General features: G+C 38.9%; 1 protein-coding gene across 7 annotated transcripts in view; it reads right to left on the reverse strand.

Moving 5' to 3' along the window:
- Nucleotides 1–15685, reverse strand: part of edc4 (enhancer of mRNA decapping 4) — a 79098-nt gene that overhangs the window by 32618 nt on the left and 30795 nt on the right. For 3 of the 7 annotated variants that reach the window (XM_030135876.1, XM_030135872.1, XM_030135879.1), the window contains exons 19-26: nt 15227–15461; nt 13979–14080; nt 9941–10084; nt 8434–8470; nt 5649–5799; nt 4460–4615; nt 1877–1992; nt 1540–1705 (exon numbers count right to left, since the gene is read on the reverse strand). In XM_030135876.1, the coding sequence (XP_029991736.1) occupies nt 1540–1705; nt 1877–1992; nt 4460–4615; nt 5649–5799; nt 8434–8470; nt 9941–10084; nt 13979–14080; nt 15227–15461 (1107 nt within the window). The remainder of the gene's footprint in view (nt 1–1539; nt 1706–1876; nt 1993–4459; nt 4616–5648; nt 5800–8433; nt 8471–9940; nt 10085–13978; nt 14081–15226; nt 15462–15685) is intronic. The other 4 variants (XM_030135878.1, XM_030135875.1, XM_030135873.1 and 1 more) reach the window with 3 other exon arrangements.

Genomic DNA, 15685 nt, shown 5'->3' on the forward strand with positions numbered 1-15685 from the left:
CCGTGGTGCCATTGTACGATAGCATGATCAGTAGAACTTGTCTGCCACCACTATCCATTTGTAAACTACCATTTAATCTTGCATTGTGCAGGTAATAATTGGAGCCAACATGTGAGGCATGAAGGGAAGAGCATGGATGTGTTCGGTCTGTCCAGTATGATTCCATTCATCCAGCAGTAGTGAACTGCATCCTTCACATGTTAGCATCGTCTGCTAACAGTAGAAATGTCATGAACGGCAGCAGAACCACTTCTGAAAATGAGTATGGCGGCAGGGATGAAGAATTCAAAGTAGACAGAGGATAAAATCTCCCAGCATACCTCACAACATTTGAATATGGACATAAAAGCGTTTCTAGTAGATAGTCAGGGAATGTTTCTATTCATCTGGTGAGTTTGGCGGAGATCAGGCCTGTGAAGGCTGAGGAAAACCTGTACAAATGGCCTCCTGTGATGGAACAACGATCAATCGGACACAGAACGCGTATTATATAGTAGGATTTACACACTGATTCTTTACTTTGAGACCCTGTATATCAAGACAATGATGAGCTGCTGTAGATGTTTTTGTTTTTTTACACCTACTCTCTGGATGTGTATTCAGGACTGTCAGCTGATGTCACTGGTCATGTGATTGTTGTTTACACCGCCATATTGGTAGGCACGCTATCTGGAAAGTCTGAACTGTTGCTTTATCTGGTGTTTTTCTTTGGACTGGTGTTTGTGTGTTTTGTTCTTTGCGAATATGTCTGCTGTGATAAAGGGACCACAGATGAGTTTACATGTTCACGAACAACAGTGATGTGCACTCAACTGGGAGGTCAAACCAGTGTTCCCAGCTCCAGCCGGCTCCCATCAGCCGTACACCTGCAGGCTCTGAACTGGTGACCCAGCCCATATGTTCGCTGAAAACGTTCCATGAACTGTCTGTGTCCTAAAGCCCCTCCCATCTTCATCATGTGACTGGACCTCATGTGGAAGGCTGTCCCATAGTTAAAGCAGACCGGCACAGACGGGGGGGGGGGGGGGGGGGGGGGGGGGGGCAGTATTGTCACCAGCTCCAGCTGAACTCAGTGCTGTCACCCGCCATAGCTCCGCCCACTTCCATCTGCCTCACCCAGCTGAGGAAACTCAAAGGGAGCAGGTAGATCCACAACCACTGTGTCTGTAGGTGATGGTCCAGGGGAAGTCCTCCTGGAGGTTTAAAGGGTCTGCAGCACCGGACCACATGAGGACTGTTCTGTTTTTACACACCGCTAAGGCTACAGGCACGCAGGCTAACTATACTGAGAAGCTAGGCTAACTATACTGAGAAGCTAGGCTAACTATACTGAGAAGCTAGGCTAACTATACTGAGAAGCTAGGCTAACCGCGGTAATAACTCTAAACAGAAAACCACATGATCATGTGACGTATGTGCAAAACCTCAATAGTTTGTGAATTTGTCTGTTTTTTCAATGTGTCAAAAAAATCTGAATTCTTTCAATAAAAAGAGAATTAAAAAAAAAAAAAAGATAATAAAAGTCCCAGACTGTCTTACATTCTTGTGTGCCTTGTTTGAAGCTGTCGTTGATCTGCTGAAACATGGACTGGCAGCTTCTCTCGAACACAGGCAGAACCAGGCTCTGAAAGGCATCCTTGTATGCCGCCTGGATGGGCCCCTGGATGGCCTCTGCCGCCGCTCGACCGATGGCGTCCGTTATGTTCTGGAAAACAGCCACAAAAACGCTCAGGTTACTGCGGAAAATGTCCACACTTTACTTATACTGGAAGTTCAAGTGGAGGAAAAAAAAAAGATTAATTAGCACGGTGCCGAGAAGCATAAGCAGACGATGGAAGTGAGCCAGCCCCCCCCCCCCCCCCCCCCCCCCCCATACCTTGGATTTGACCACCTTGGTGACGTTGTCCTTCAGGGTGACCTCCACAGCGGTCAGCTTAGCCGCAATAGTGTTTGTCAGCTGACCCGTCACAGGCTCCAGACTCTTAGAGATCGCTAGGAGAGAAAGGAATTAGCGAGACAAATTAGCAAAGACTCCTCTGTAATTAGATTGTGATCAAGTTTGGAGGAAAAAAAAGGGAGAGAAGAAGAGTAGAGACCCAAAAATGCCTCTGAAGACGACTTCATTTTACTGACGCGATCCGTACACCTCAGAAGCCTTTATTATATTTAATTTATCTTATGCCTAGGATGATATCAAGCATTAAAAAAGCACTGTAATTTATTGATGTACAGCCTCATGTGCACTCTGAGAACGGACGTTTTTCTGTGCAGCAAAACAAAACCTTTGCAAAGATTAACAATAAAGCAGGGGCGTGAAACATGCGGCCCGTGGGCCAAAACCAGAGCGCCACAGGTTACAATCTGACCCGCAGGATAAATCTGCAAAGTGCAAAAATTACACTGAAGATATTATCAAACTCATTTTAGTTCAGGGGACACATACAGACCAATGTGATCTGAAGTCATATAATAGCATAACAATATATGGCAATTTTTCCACCTGGGCCTCTTGTTTTTTTTCGGTCCAGCAATTTACTTTGTGTAACACATAATTATTGTACATGTGAACCTTCCAAGCCTTTTTTTTTTTGTTTATGGAGAAGGTTGGTGTAGTTGTTCTTCTGTTTGTTTTGCTTTTGTATACATGTAAAAAAAAAATTTAAAAAGGAAATTGGGCAACAATTCATTGTCAATTGTTTTGTCTCATGACAGTGTTTGTATTGTCCGATTTCTGCAAAACTCCAATTAAACAAAGGTTGGAAAAAAACAAAAAAACTACTGGTACCGAAACACAAACTACAAATACACAAATGGACAAAAGTATGTGAACACGTTGAATCCAGGTGTTTCTTTTCTAACAGGGGTCTGGGATACAAAACAATCATGACTAATTTTATTATTCACTTTTATATTGGGATAAATATCATTGCATTCAGTTTAAATTGTCATCTTTGCTTCCAAAATGCCTCAGAGATGGTTTGGACTGAATTTCTCTCAACAACAATTTAGTTCTTTTTTATCTTTTTTTTTATCCATGACTATGATTTTCAATGTTCTGCTTCTAAATTTAAATGTTTTTCCTGCTCTGACTGTAAATAATAATTTTCTTCCTCATCTAACCATCTACTTTCTTCACATCTGACTGAGGAAGAAAAATCTACCACTAAACTTTAAGGAAATATTGATGTTTCTAAACTATATGGACATAAATATTGTTGACAGCTGCACAAAAAAAAACTATGACTAGAAAATGGTTAAAGCCTGACATGGCCAACAGGTGACACACCAGCTCCTCCAAACTGCTGCGACACATCCATCCATGTTTGAGACAGCTTCAAACCTCTGTGCATTCTGGATTCAAGTCAAAGCAGAATATGAGGATATCGCCACAAAAGCCCTGAAAGTCCTTCTGTTTCTAACCTCATATGTTTGTGTGTCTGGGTTTTCTGGATGACAGTTCCAGTAGTGGACTGGATCTACAGAACCCACCTGGACTGTGTGTCTCCATCAGCCCCAGATGGGACTGTCTAGTTCACAGGTGTCAAACATGTGGCCTGGGGGCCAAATCCAGCCCACCAAAGGGTCCGATCTGGCCCGTGGGTTGAATTTGTCAAATGCAAAAATACAATGACAATATTAACAATCAATGATGTTCAAAGTGTTTTAGGTCAATTCAATCTAAAGTGGATCAGACCAGTAAAATACTATCATAATAACCTATAAATAATGAAAACTGCAAATATTCCTCTTTGTTGTAATGTAAAAAAAAAAAAAAAGTAAAATTACACAAAAATGGTTACATTTACAGACTGGCCTTTTACAAAAATGTCTGAAATGTGGAATTTTAACTAAGCCTGTTACAAAATGTTTTGTGTATTTGTAGATCCACCGTGATCTGTAAGTTGTGATGCACATGTATAAATGGTAAACTATGGTGTAATATTGTTAACATTGCACTTATTTTTCATAAGAATTTTCAGGTTGTTCAAATTTGTTCATGTTATGTTCAAGTACAGTTCCTAGATGTAAACATTTCAGTACAGAATTTTACTTTTTTCACTCAAAAACATACAGAAAACATTGGAGTTGACATTATTTATCAGTTCTTATCCTATTATTTATATTATTTCACTGGTCCAGCCCAGTTTAGATCATATTAGGCTGAATGTGGAACTGAACTAAAATGAGTTTGACAGCCCTGGTCTAGTTCCAGGTAAATCAGTCCAGGGTTCCACTGGTTCTGCATTAGGGTGAGTTGATATTCTACTGTAGAATCAGTGGAATTACCTGATCTACAGTGGAAGTGTTTCAGATCACATGCTCTAAACTGACAAAGGGTTTTGTAATTGGAACCCTCGCACCTCTACCCAGTCCGCAGAAAGTTTTTTCATGCATGAAACCGGTCTGTAGTACAGAAAAGGTTGGGGACCACTGGTGTATAGTGTTTACGTTTCCTTACCCTGCGGGGCCGTCTTCTTCATCTCGTCTCGCAGTACTTTGTCCATCCTGTTGGTGAGGGCGCTGCTCAGACTGTGGCTCAGCTGCTGGCTCAGCTGTTCATGCAGATGCTGCTGATGATTCCGACTCTCCGCCAGCACCCGCTCCAGTCTGCGCTCTGGGGTTGGTTCGAGTCAAGGCTCAAAGGGATCTGCTACAGAAAGCCTCGCCATCGCAGCCCGTAAAGACGAGACGCACAATCAGCTCCGCTCGGCATCACATTACTTCCAGTTCAGTGTTTAAAAACTGTTGCCAACTCGGAGCAAATGAGGTGATGATGTGGATGTGGTGACAATTTCCAGGGTGGATCTGGAAGCGAACAGGCATGTAACGGGGGGGGTGTTTGGTGCAACTTCCAAGTTGTCACAAAATGATAAAACAGAAGCAGCAGAGGATGTTTTTATGCCAGACTGTATTCACATTCATTTCTAAATTGCTCAGCATTACTTCAATACTATTTTTTTTTTAAATTTGCTTTCAGCTACACCACAGTTGAAACTGTTACATTATATATTAGACCTTCTACCAAGATAATCTGTGGGTGTTTAAGGTTGAAGTAATGTGTCTGTGGGCTTTAAAAAAAGGAAGTGCCATAGACAGACCTGTAGGAGTTGGACTTAAATCCAAGGTTTCTGCAGGTTTCAAAATGTTAAACTTCTGTCAAACAGATTTTCTGATCATCACCGATGTAATTCAAGACCAGTTTCTGCTGTCAAACCTTCCTGTACCTGCACTTATTTAACCATACCTGCTCTGCCTCCCAGTACTTTAACTGAATGTGCAATAACTTGTTGTTACCTCTCAGTACTCTTATTAATATTATTACTCTTTTTATAATAGTCTATTTTACAAATGTGTATTTGTGCTTGTATGTGCAATAACTTTTTTTTATGTTTTAGCTGTGTTTATGTTTTGTATCTGTCTTCTTTGTCGTATCTTTACCTTTTTCTAACTCAGGGAAACACACAAGAATTCCACTGTATCTATACTGCTATGGATCTGTGCAAATGGAACATAAAGTCTATTCTATTCTATTCTAAGACGACAGTAACTAAACAGACTTCTATTCTCTCTTTAAAGGGACCAGGTGTAAACAGTGGGTCCCATCGTAATGTGGAAACACAAACATGAGAGAAAACACTGAAGGATACGCTCGTGTTCTTGGTGGCTGTTGAGGACGTGCTCGACCTGGGCCATGATGGAGCTCTGCATGGCTTCGATCTGTCCACGCAGTTCTGCCAACTCCCTCTGCTGGCTGCGCAGGAGCATTAACAACTCCTCCTGCACCTCTGCATTCATCTGCTACAGAAACAGGGAGAAACATGGTTAAAAAAAAAACAAAAAACATGTGGTTTAAAAAAAAAAAAAAAAAAAAGAGAAATGTGGTAAGAGACAGAGTTATACAGAATGGATTGGTTAAATTTATGATATGACATGTCAACGATTTATTAACTGTACTGGAAACTGAGTAAAACATAAGTCATAAACTGACGACAGAACAAAGCTTATTACCACAGTTCTAATTTGCATCACAGTTTGGGTCACTGTCATACAAATAAAGCGGGTACACACAAGGATTTTCTGAATTTGAGGAGATTTTTTTATCTGTCACAGACCAAGGTGATTATCCTTAACGAAAAGACCAAAACTAGAATTGTAAAAACATTTTTGTTAACTGAAATAAATACAAACTAGAATTAAAAGGAAAAAAAACATAACTAACTGAAACTGTATTGTGTGTTTACTAAACTAACTAAAACAGATAAAAATTCTGGATCAAATTCCCTTGGTTTTGGTCTTTGTCAATGTCAGATTGGTGTTAAATGGATTTCTTTGTCTCTCTCAGTTTTCTGTGCTGTCTCCATACGACACTTTTTGCTCCGTCACTTGTGTTCACTTGTGGTTTCCAGTCGTCTTCTGGTCCCCACTCTACCTGGAAACATGGAGACTAAAGCAGCAGAGTCCTGTCTGGGATTGATTTGAATACGACCACAAAGAAGAAGAGAAAAGAGACCACTGAACTACAACTGAACTACAACTAAACTAAACTACAACTAAACTAAAACTAAGCATTTGGAAAAAAAATTAAAACTAATAAAAACTATCAAACCTGCTCTAAAAACTAATAAAACGAACTGAATTAGAGAAAAAAAGTCCAAACTAAATAAAACTAAACTAGAATGAAAAATTCAAAACTATTAGAACCTTATCACAGACACCACACGTAAAGATAAAAAAAAAATTAGGCGTTGAACAGTTTGGATGGTACTGTGTGTGTGGTGTGCTCCAATAATCTCAACACAACACACCAATAACGATTCTGTCCCACCACTGATCTAGAATCTAGTCCAAGACAAAATCTCATGTGATCAAACGTGAACTAACAAAAATGAAGAATAAACATAGCAACAACCGGAAAACACAACACACAACATGTCGTTTCGGTTGCAGTTCGACTTGGGGCAGATGTTGAACAGACATTCTCCGCCTTCCCACAGCTCCACCTGCTGGTCCTCCATTTCTGAGCTCCACCAAACTTTAGGTTTCAGGTCGGCCATGCTTGTATTTATTTACACCTGCTGCCTTGTTCCTCAGTCAGCTCACTTCTTTATTGGCTACATTCTGATCCACGTCACAATCCATGGAGTCATGACTCGGGAGTTGTCGGCTTTCCCCACACACATGAACATATATTTATATCGGCTAAAATGTCCTTAGGAGGTCAAATGAGTGTCCATTTGTGTCCAAAACAGTTTTCTTAAAGTCATAGAAGTGTGTGTAAATAATGCTAATCCATTTGTGCACAGACTACTGATATTCTCTGACAGTGGAAGCTCTATTTTCATAAATATTGGATTTGGAATAGCACGTGGATGTGAAAACTTCTGCTGGTGGACGGACGTGACATTACCCATGATGCTCTGGTCAGTCCCAGTACTTTATTAGGAATAAACTTCTAGACTTCCTATTGCTAATTGTGCTCTTCTTCATAAATGTTGGTATTGTGGATCTAAAACAATCCCAGCTGACACAAAAACACTAAATGTGTCAGTGGACGGATGTGACATGGTTGTTGTGGATCCCATCATACTGATGCTCTGCAGCCATGTCACCGTTTACACTAATGATCCCTGTGCAAAAACTAGGAGCACTATTATTTATTGGATAGTTTAGCATCAGACTAAAGAGGAAAGAACAATCTAGAATTGTTCTTTGTGTCTAAAAATGCTTCTTATTGTAAAAGTGTTGATGTAAACAGTGCTGTGTGCCATTCTTCATGTATGTATTGGTGGAACAGAAGCAGGATGGATCAGCACCATACTCCAGATTGAACCTGTACAAATAAAACATGTGATATGGAGGAGAGAATCTGGGAAGAAAAACTGGGGAATCCAAAAGAAGAGAAGATTTGTTTTTCAGCTCAGTTCAGTTCAAATAGAACTTGTCCATTTGTGACATGAAAATATAGCATTAATTGTGCTGAAATGGTTCATTTTGGAGCTGAAAACATAGTTCATATGAGCATCAACATGTTGAACAGAACTGAAATCCTGTCCATTTGAACAACTGTCATTTACCAACACAAAGTTCCTTTGGATTCACTGAGACTGATTTAATATGAACACAGAAACAGAAGAGCTGTGAGCACACTGGAGCCAAAATATATATTTTTTAAATTACGATTGTTGGCCCCGATCAGTTTCAGAGCCAATTATTGGGACAAATTCACTCTTAACACACCTCAGACCACAGGATAATCTTATAAAACATAAGATAATCTGGTGTTTGCCGTCCTTGGTCGAGAAAAAGGAAAATTGGAACAAAAACAACCCAATTACCTGCATGTATTACTTTGTAATACATGCAGGTTTTTAAATGAACTATGGTCTGTTTTGTCAAAGTACGCAGGTGTTTTTGTGGTGTTCGATGCCATACCAGTCCAGAGTCCATTTGCCTCAGCTGAGATGATTCACTGCAGAGAGGAAGAGGAAAACCTTTAACTGTAATGATTCAACTAAAACAAATACTCATGCACACATTTTACAACTTATAATTCTTTCTCCAAACAAGCATGAAAGAAAATAGAAATTCTTAGTGACAGTTTTACCAAAACTCCCTCAATTATGCTCAGCAAATAGTTATAAACCACAGGTGTCAAACATGTGGCCCGGGGGCCAAACCCAGCCCACCAAAGAGTCCAATCCAGCCCCTGGGATGAATGTGTGAAATGTAAAAATTACACTTAGTTTAGTGTGTATGGTGTAGTATATCTCTCCTCTAAAAAGCAACTCAAGACGTTTTTATTTAGGAAAGCTTTTGGTTGATGGATTTATCCTTTTTATTTATTTTATGAAATTATTCTTATGTTGTTTTATTGCACCCATTTTATCTACAGCACTTTGGGATTTTTATCTGTGAAAAGCGCCTTATAAATAAACTTTATTTACTTATATTATCAGTCAAGGATGTTAAAATCATTTCAGTTCAGGTTCCACATTCAGCCCAATTCAATCTCCAGTGGATCAGAACCAGTAAAACACTATCATAATAACCTAGAAATAATGACAACTCACTCAGTCTTCTCTTTGTTTTAGTGTCAAACAAAATTACATGAAAATGTTTACATTTATAAGATATTCTTTTACAAAAAAGTGAATAAACTCAACCAATATGAACATGAAATGTCTGAAAAGACTCAAGTGCAATTGTACCAATATTCTGTCTATTATTAAATGTTGTGTATTTGTAGATCCACTGTGATCTTTAAGTTATAATGTACAAGTGGAAATGATAAACTGAGGCAGAATATTGGTAAAATTGCACTTATTTTTCGTAAGAAATTGCAGTTCTTTATGTTATTCACTGTTTTTAAGAATAGTTTGTAAATGTGAAGATTTTTTATGATGTAATTTCACTTTTTTCCCTCTAAAACATAGATAAATGTTTGGAGTTGACATTATTTATATATTATTATGTTGTTAAAATGAATCCCATTTTCTTTTGGACTGTCCTCTATATGATGAACTGAGAGCCTCTTTGTTTAATGACATGATTATCCGAAATCCTGATCTGTTCTGGAGCACTGATGATGACCAGATGAAATGCTCATTTAGTTCAAATGTATATAAATGATCATTATTTGTTTGTAAAGCCTGGAAAAAAACAGCAGATATGTTTGTTTAAATAGGTCAGTACATTGTCTGGTTTATTTTTATTGTGTCTATTGTCTGGTATTTGGTTTATATTTTTGGTGTCTGGGCATAGTCTTCTGCAGGACACAATAATAAAAACCCATTCATGTGTTATTTTACCAGTTCAGCCCCCTGCAGATCAAACTGGGAAGATGTGACCCCTGAACTCAGATGAGTTTGACGCCCCTGTTTTAAAGCATTTGTTTGTTTGTGGTTCATCACTTTTACGGTAACTGTGACATCCAACACACCCGTCGTCCTTCTTGGATTTCCTCTTCAGTTTCGGTGAGCCTCGTGGTGAGGTCTTCCATTCCTTAACTGGGATTCTGTGAGAAGAGCGACTCCCACAATTCCCCGAAGACGACGCTAGACTGGCCACCTCATCATCAGGGTCACTGGAAAAAACCAAGGACACAGGTCAAAAGAAAAGCAGGTACACCTCTGACTCAACGGATCTGATAAATGTGTCGTATATATAATCCTCAGGTTTGACTGTTATGTTTGTCTATGGGTGAAAGTACAGTTTTAGTTTAGTCTGAAAACTACTGAGAACACTGGTCCCATATGTTACCAGTTACAGCCACCACTCTCAGCCTCTGGTTCAGGTCCAACTCAGACACACGTTAAGAGGTGGTCAAAGTCAGTTTTGGTTTTTTACATCAATAACACTTAGAATAATATTATACTGACATGGACTGAAACAGGACAATACCTAAGCTAACTCAACCTCTTGTTGTGATGGAATAAAATTGTGACTTATTGACCCACTTTGTTACCGTTGTACTCAAGTTTTGATACTGTCCTGTCTGTGCTTCTTGACGCTCTTTTTATGTCTTTGCACTTTCGTTTTATTGTCTGTTTGTTAACTCTTTCCCCGCCATTGACGAGATATTCCGTCAATCCGTGTTTTCACTGTTATACTGTAGCTGAAGCTGTTGCGAATCATGTGCATTACTTTCCTTAGTCCAAAAACAAACAAACAGCTTTTTCGGAAAAATGAAGGACCGGATTTAACGTTTTCACACTGGAATCACCATATCCCATGGCAACGCATACAGCGCCAGTCACTCTGAGGAAATGCAGACTGTGCAGGAACCGCGCACAGTTTCAAAAGCTTTAAAGATGATTATGGAGACAGAGTCTGACAATTCAATATATGATGGAGCTACAGAGGAACCATTTAGAGACAGGAACGGAGAAACAGAAGGTGAGGGAGACGGACACGGATCGGCGAGGGTCTGACACAGAGGATAAGAAGAGGGGGGGGGGGGGGGGGGGGGGGGGGGGGGGGGCACAGAGCGACACAGAGACAATGACAGACAGGAGGAAGAGAAAAGAGACATTTATAGTGGACATTCAAGGAGAAGACAGACACACAGATGTGGGACAAGACAATGGACAGCTAGTGTTCATCTGTTAGAGTGAGTTCAGATTCAGACTGAGGACAGATTCAACAGATGTGGTTCAGCTGTATAATGTCAGCGGGGACACAGGTAAGACACTGTTTTATTTGGCTTTTGTATGAAATAAATAAATACATATATTCATATATTCATACATGGATAAATAATTACATGTCCATATAATTATTTACAGATCAAACACAGCAGGTGGTCCAACAGGAGGATGTGGTGCAGCCAAGGAAAGCCCAGAAATCTACAGTATTTAGTGCATTTGTTTCTTTTTTCTTGAAAATGAGGAATATTGAAGTGTTTATATCAAAAAGCTAAACTAATATGTGGAAGACTTATAACTGATGTATGTAAATGTGATAAGTTTAGAAGGAACCTGGTGCTTTAGAAGATGTTTGGTCTAAAGTTTGGTGTGGATTCCTCTAATATTTTGTGGAATGATGGGATATCTTAGAGCTGTTTGTTATTGTTGTTATTATTATTTTATTTTGTGATTTTGAATACAGTGTTACTGTTGGTGAATGAGAAAGAGTCAAAAATGTAAATAGGAAATCAATTTCATCTTGAAAATCAATATCTTTGAAAAAAATGCAATTTTCTCAGTTCTTTGCTCAAAATTCAGTTTTTTCCTGAAAATGACCAATATTCAAATGTTTATATCTCACAAACGAATGAAGATAGAATAAAATCGTTTCTTGTGTTTAAAAGTTGAAGGTCTGTTCTTTCTTTGATGTATTCAGTGTTCACATACTCCTAACACAACATTTTCAGTCAGCCTCCAAAGATTAGTGAAAATGACCAAAAAGGCTGGTGCTGGTTACCAACTCACTGGAAAATGCTCTGGCGGGGAAAGAGTTAAAAAATGTCAAATCTGTCAAAAATAAAGTATAAAAAAAAATAAATAAAAATAAATAATAATAATAATAATAATAATAATAATATTTTAAAAAGGGGGAAAAAATTATAACTGATGTTCCTGGAGGAAGGGTGCTGCTGATTTAGAGCAGTCATTTACAGAAAATGACAACTGGTCAAAAGAACTAAACACATTTAGGACAAAATAGACTTTCTGTGAAGGAAACAAAATACTGCAACAGTCAAACCCTGACAATAAGAGAATACTTCACATATCCCAGCTTCAAAACAACTCAAACTGTGGTTAAAGCAAACTGGTCTTGTGTACTTTTGACTTTTAATGTGCTGTAAAAATGTCTTGTTCTTTCATTGTTCTATTTGTATGTTTTAACTGTGATGTTTGGGATTATTAATACATATATTACATATGTCAAAATAGTGCACCATCCCCACCAAACAGACTAATAAATAAATTGTCATACTGTTATATTTCACCATTCATGTGTATTATTAACTCGCACAATTCTAATGTTGTAATGGAGAAAGAGTTCAGAAATCAGTATTTAGTAGGATCCTGGTATGCTTTCCCCAGTATTTAACACTAATGTTTTGGTGTTTAATGTCCCTCCTGCAGCTTTTCAGTCCAGAGGGACTTAATACAAGGTTCATACACACTTTTAAGGTCAAATTCAAGCACTTTAAGGGTCATTTTCAAATTTTTTAAAATATACCGTATTTTCTGGACTATAAGCCACTACTTTTTTCTCATTTTGAACCCTGTGGCTTATACAACAATGCAGCTCCTGTATAGATTTTTACGGGCTAATGTCCTCCAGGTGGCGCTCTAACAGGAAGTGCAAAAGTGAGACAGACAGATGGAAGAGGTGATGAAGAGGAGAAGTTTGAATCTGAACTTTGAACAATCATTTTGTTTGTCATGCACAAACCCACATCATGGAAAACACATGAAGAAATGCATATGATGCAGCTTTGAAGTTAAAAGCCATCGATGTGTCTGTAAAGAAGGAAATAGAACTGCAGCACCAAAGTGCCATTGAGCAACAACAGAGGAGAGACGTAGAAGGAGTGTGACGGAGCCTTTGAGGATGTTCAACTGAAGAACACTGAAGAAGACGACGACTGCAGTGGTTTAATGAGCAGAAGAAGAGGAAGACACAGATCAGTGACTGTTGTGGGTTTGTGAACCAGCCTGTTCCTGACATTTACTGACGTTACAGACACCGTTTGGAAATAAGCAGTTAAAGTATGGAAATAAATATTTAAATAATCTGTTTACCATCTGTCTGTGGAAATATCTCATGTCACAACGTGGACACCTGCGGCTTAAAGTCAGGTGCGACTTGTAGCCCGTAAAGTACGGTACATCTATGGGAATAAATATACACACGACTAACTTTTCACTTTTTATCACAATGATGTACATTGTATTATGTATAAACATCTAAAATTATGTTTCATTACAGCAAAAGTTTAGAAATTAAAGGAGAACACAAAGTTTTATCCAAAATAAAGGGGAAGCCACTTAACATTCTTTGGGCACACTGATACCGAGAAAGATTCAGATAAAAATGTACCAGGAGTTGACCTGAGAATTTTGTTTTTTTGACATAAAGTCATGTTTTTCCAAATGTATCACCCCTCTGTAAGTAGCTTTCGCTTGAGTTAATGTTAAAAATAAATAAATCACAGTTATAATTACAAGCACTTTCAAGCACTTCGACTAAAATTCAAGCACTTTTCAGACCTTGAAAACCCAACACTGAAATTCAATCGTTTTCGAGGATTTCAAGCACCCGTACCAACCCCATTAATACCTGATGCTTGATGACTGTATTCTCTCCACTGTAAACTCTGCAGTAATTTTTTTAAAATTATGAAGACAAACGTGATCATAAATAAGTCCTGGCTCCTGTGGTGAGTCCTGCTGTGTTTATGGAAATGAGCACAGACAATTCTAGCGTAGTGCATCTAAACCCACAGAGGCGTGAACGTGTGCGTTACCTCTGCTCGGCTCCAGGCTCCTGACCGTCGCTCGGAGTGCGGTGGTAGGAGCGTCGGTGGTAAGGCGAGCTCAAGTGTCCGTCCTTGGACTCCTCTCTTGGGCTACGACACAGAAACATAACATGAAAATATGGCAGCAATAGAGAAAGAGAACATTCTGCCTTTAGTAGGTTGAATTCATCACTGAGCCTGTTTACATGACATTAAAAATCAGATAACTGGTACGAGACCATCTTACAAATTTTCAAAATGGAAAAACTGACTTACTAATCCAGAGGGATACATTTGACAAGGAATTTGGGGTCCTTAGGAACTGTGAAAGTCATAATACCCTCATTTATTTCAAAAAGCCTGTAATAAAGGCATTTTAATGTTTTAAGAGTGTACCTTGGAGTTTTCCTCCAGTTTGTCATCTATTTATGAATCCCTTTTTCCAAAGAGCACCTTGAACAAACTTTTTTTTGGTCCTAGAAGCATTCCTTCCCATGAATTTATGGAGGAAGAGAATGTTCCACCTTTAGTCGGTCAAACTCATCACTGAGCCCGTTTACACGACGTCAAAAATCAGGTAACTATCATAATCAGATCTAACGCATTTACATGCAATTAAGAAACACGAGAATCTGAAGCCCTGGTCCAGTCCATTATCGGATTTTTTGTTTGTTTTATTTATTTCAAATATGATGTTCAAACCAAACAACAACAAAAGGATTTATATAAAGAAAAAGTCAAACATTCATAAAGGAGCAGGAAGAAGTTTAATTTATAATCTCCTGCCCCCTTACCCCATCCTTCTACCTTAAATTCCTGTCAAATCCCATAAGTATTCAAAAATCCTACGCATAGACTAAATTCTGATTATGCACAAAACACAATGTTGATGTACAAATCATAGATTTCTTTCGGAGTAAATACGTATATAGCGATGGCAGACGTAAACTTCCTGTTATTGTCATGTTTGACGACGTCACTTCCGTTTTCCATGATTTTTTAAATTGTTTTACTCATGCACAGATGTAAAAAAAGGAAAGTAAATCAGATTAACACGTATACATGCAGGAATACATCGGAGTATTGGGGAGAAATCCAGGTGTGTTAATCCGATTTCTCATAATCAGATTATCCTGTTTACATGGTCACTTGAATAATCTGATAACTCCAGATATCAGATAATGATGGCAGTATTAGTGTGGCTGTAAACAGGCTGACTGTATCTGTGTCTATGAGTTTGTTTGTTTGTTTGTTTACCAGTCTACCAGGCCGTTGTCCCTCAGACTGTTCCTGGTTTCCCTGGTGATGTCGGGGGCGGCCGGCCAAGGTGTGTGGCTGACGCTTCCATCTGAGGCTCCTCCTCCCACGCCGGGGTTCTCCTGTGACAAGGCGGTCTCCAGTAGCGACGGAGTGTGACTGAGTCTGGGCTCCGACTCCACTGCCCCACCCACCGGACCGTCTCCGCCGCCCAGTTCAAGCGGCAGCAGACTGCGACAGGAAATACACAAATGTAGTTCGTTTCGAAAATATTCACGTTTTACCTCGAATACAAAATGTTTACACTCAGGATAGGACCTGTATGTTGAATTGATTCATTTGCTTTTTATTGTTGAACACTGTGAAAAATGGGACGGTTCTATATTATCTTCCTGAGACTCAGAAGTAAATGTTGAAATGTTTATATTAAATAATTGTCCTTATTGGAAACAGCGTCAT

This window comes from Sphaeramia orbicularis, chromosome 6, assembly GCF_902148855.1.
Source record: "Sphaeramia orbicularis chromosome 6, fSphaOr1.1, whole genome shotgun sequence".
NCBI lineage: Eukaryota > Metazoa > Chordata > Actinopteri > Kurtiformes > Apogonidae > Sphaeramia > Sphaeramia orbicularis.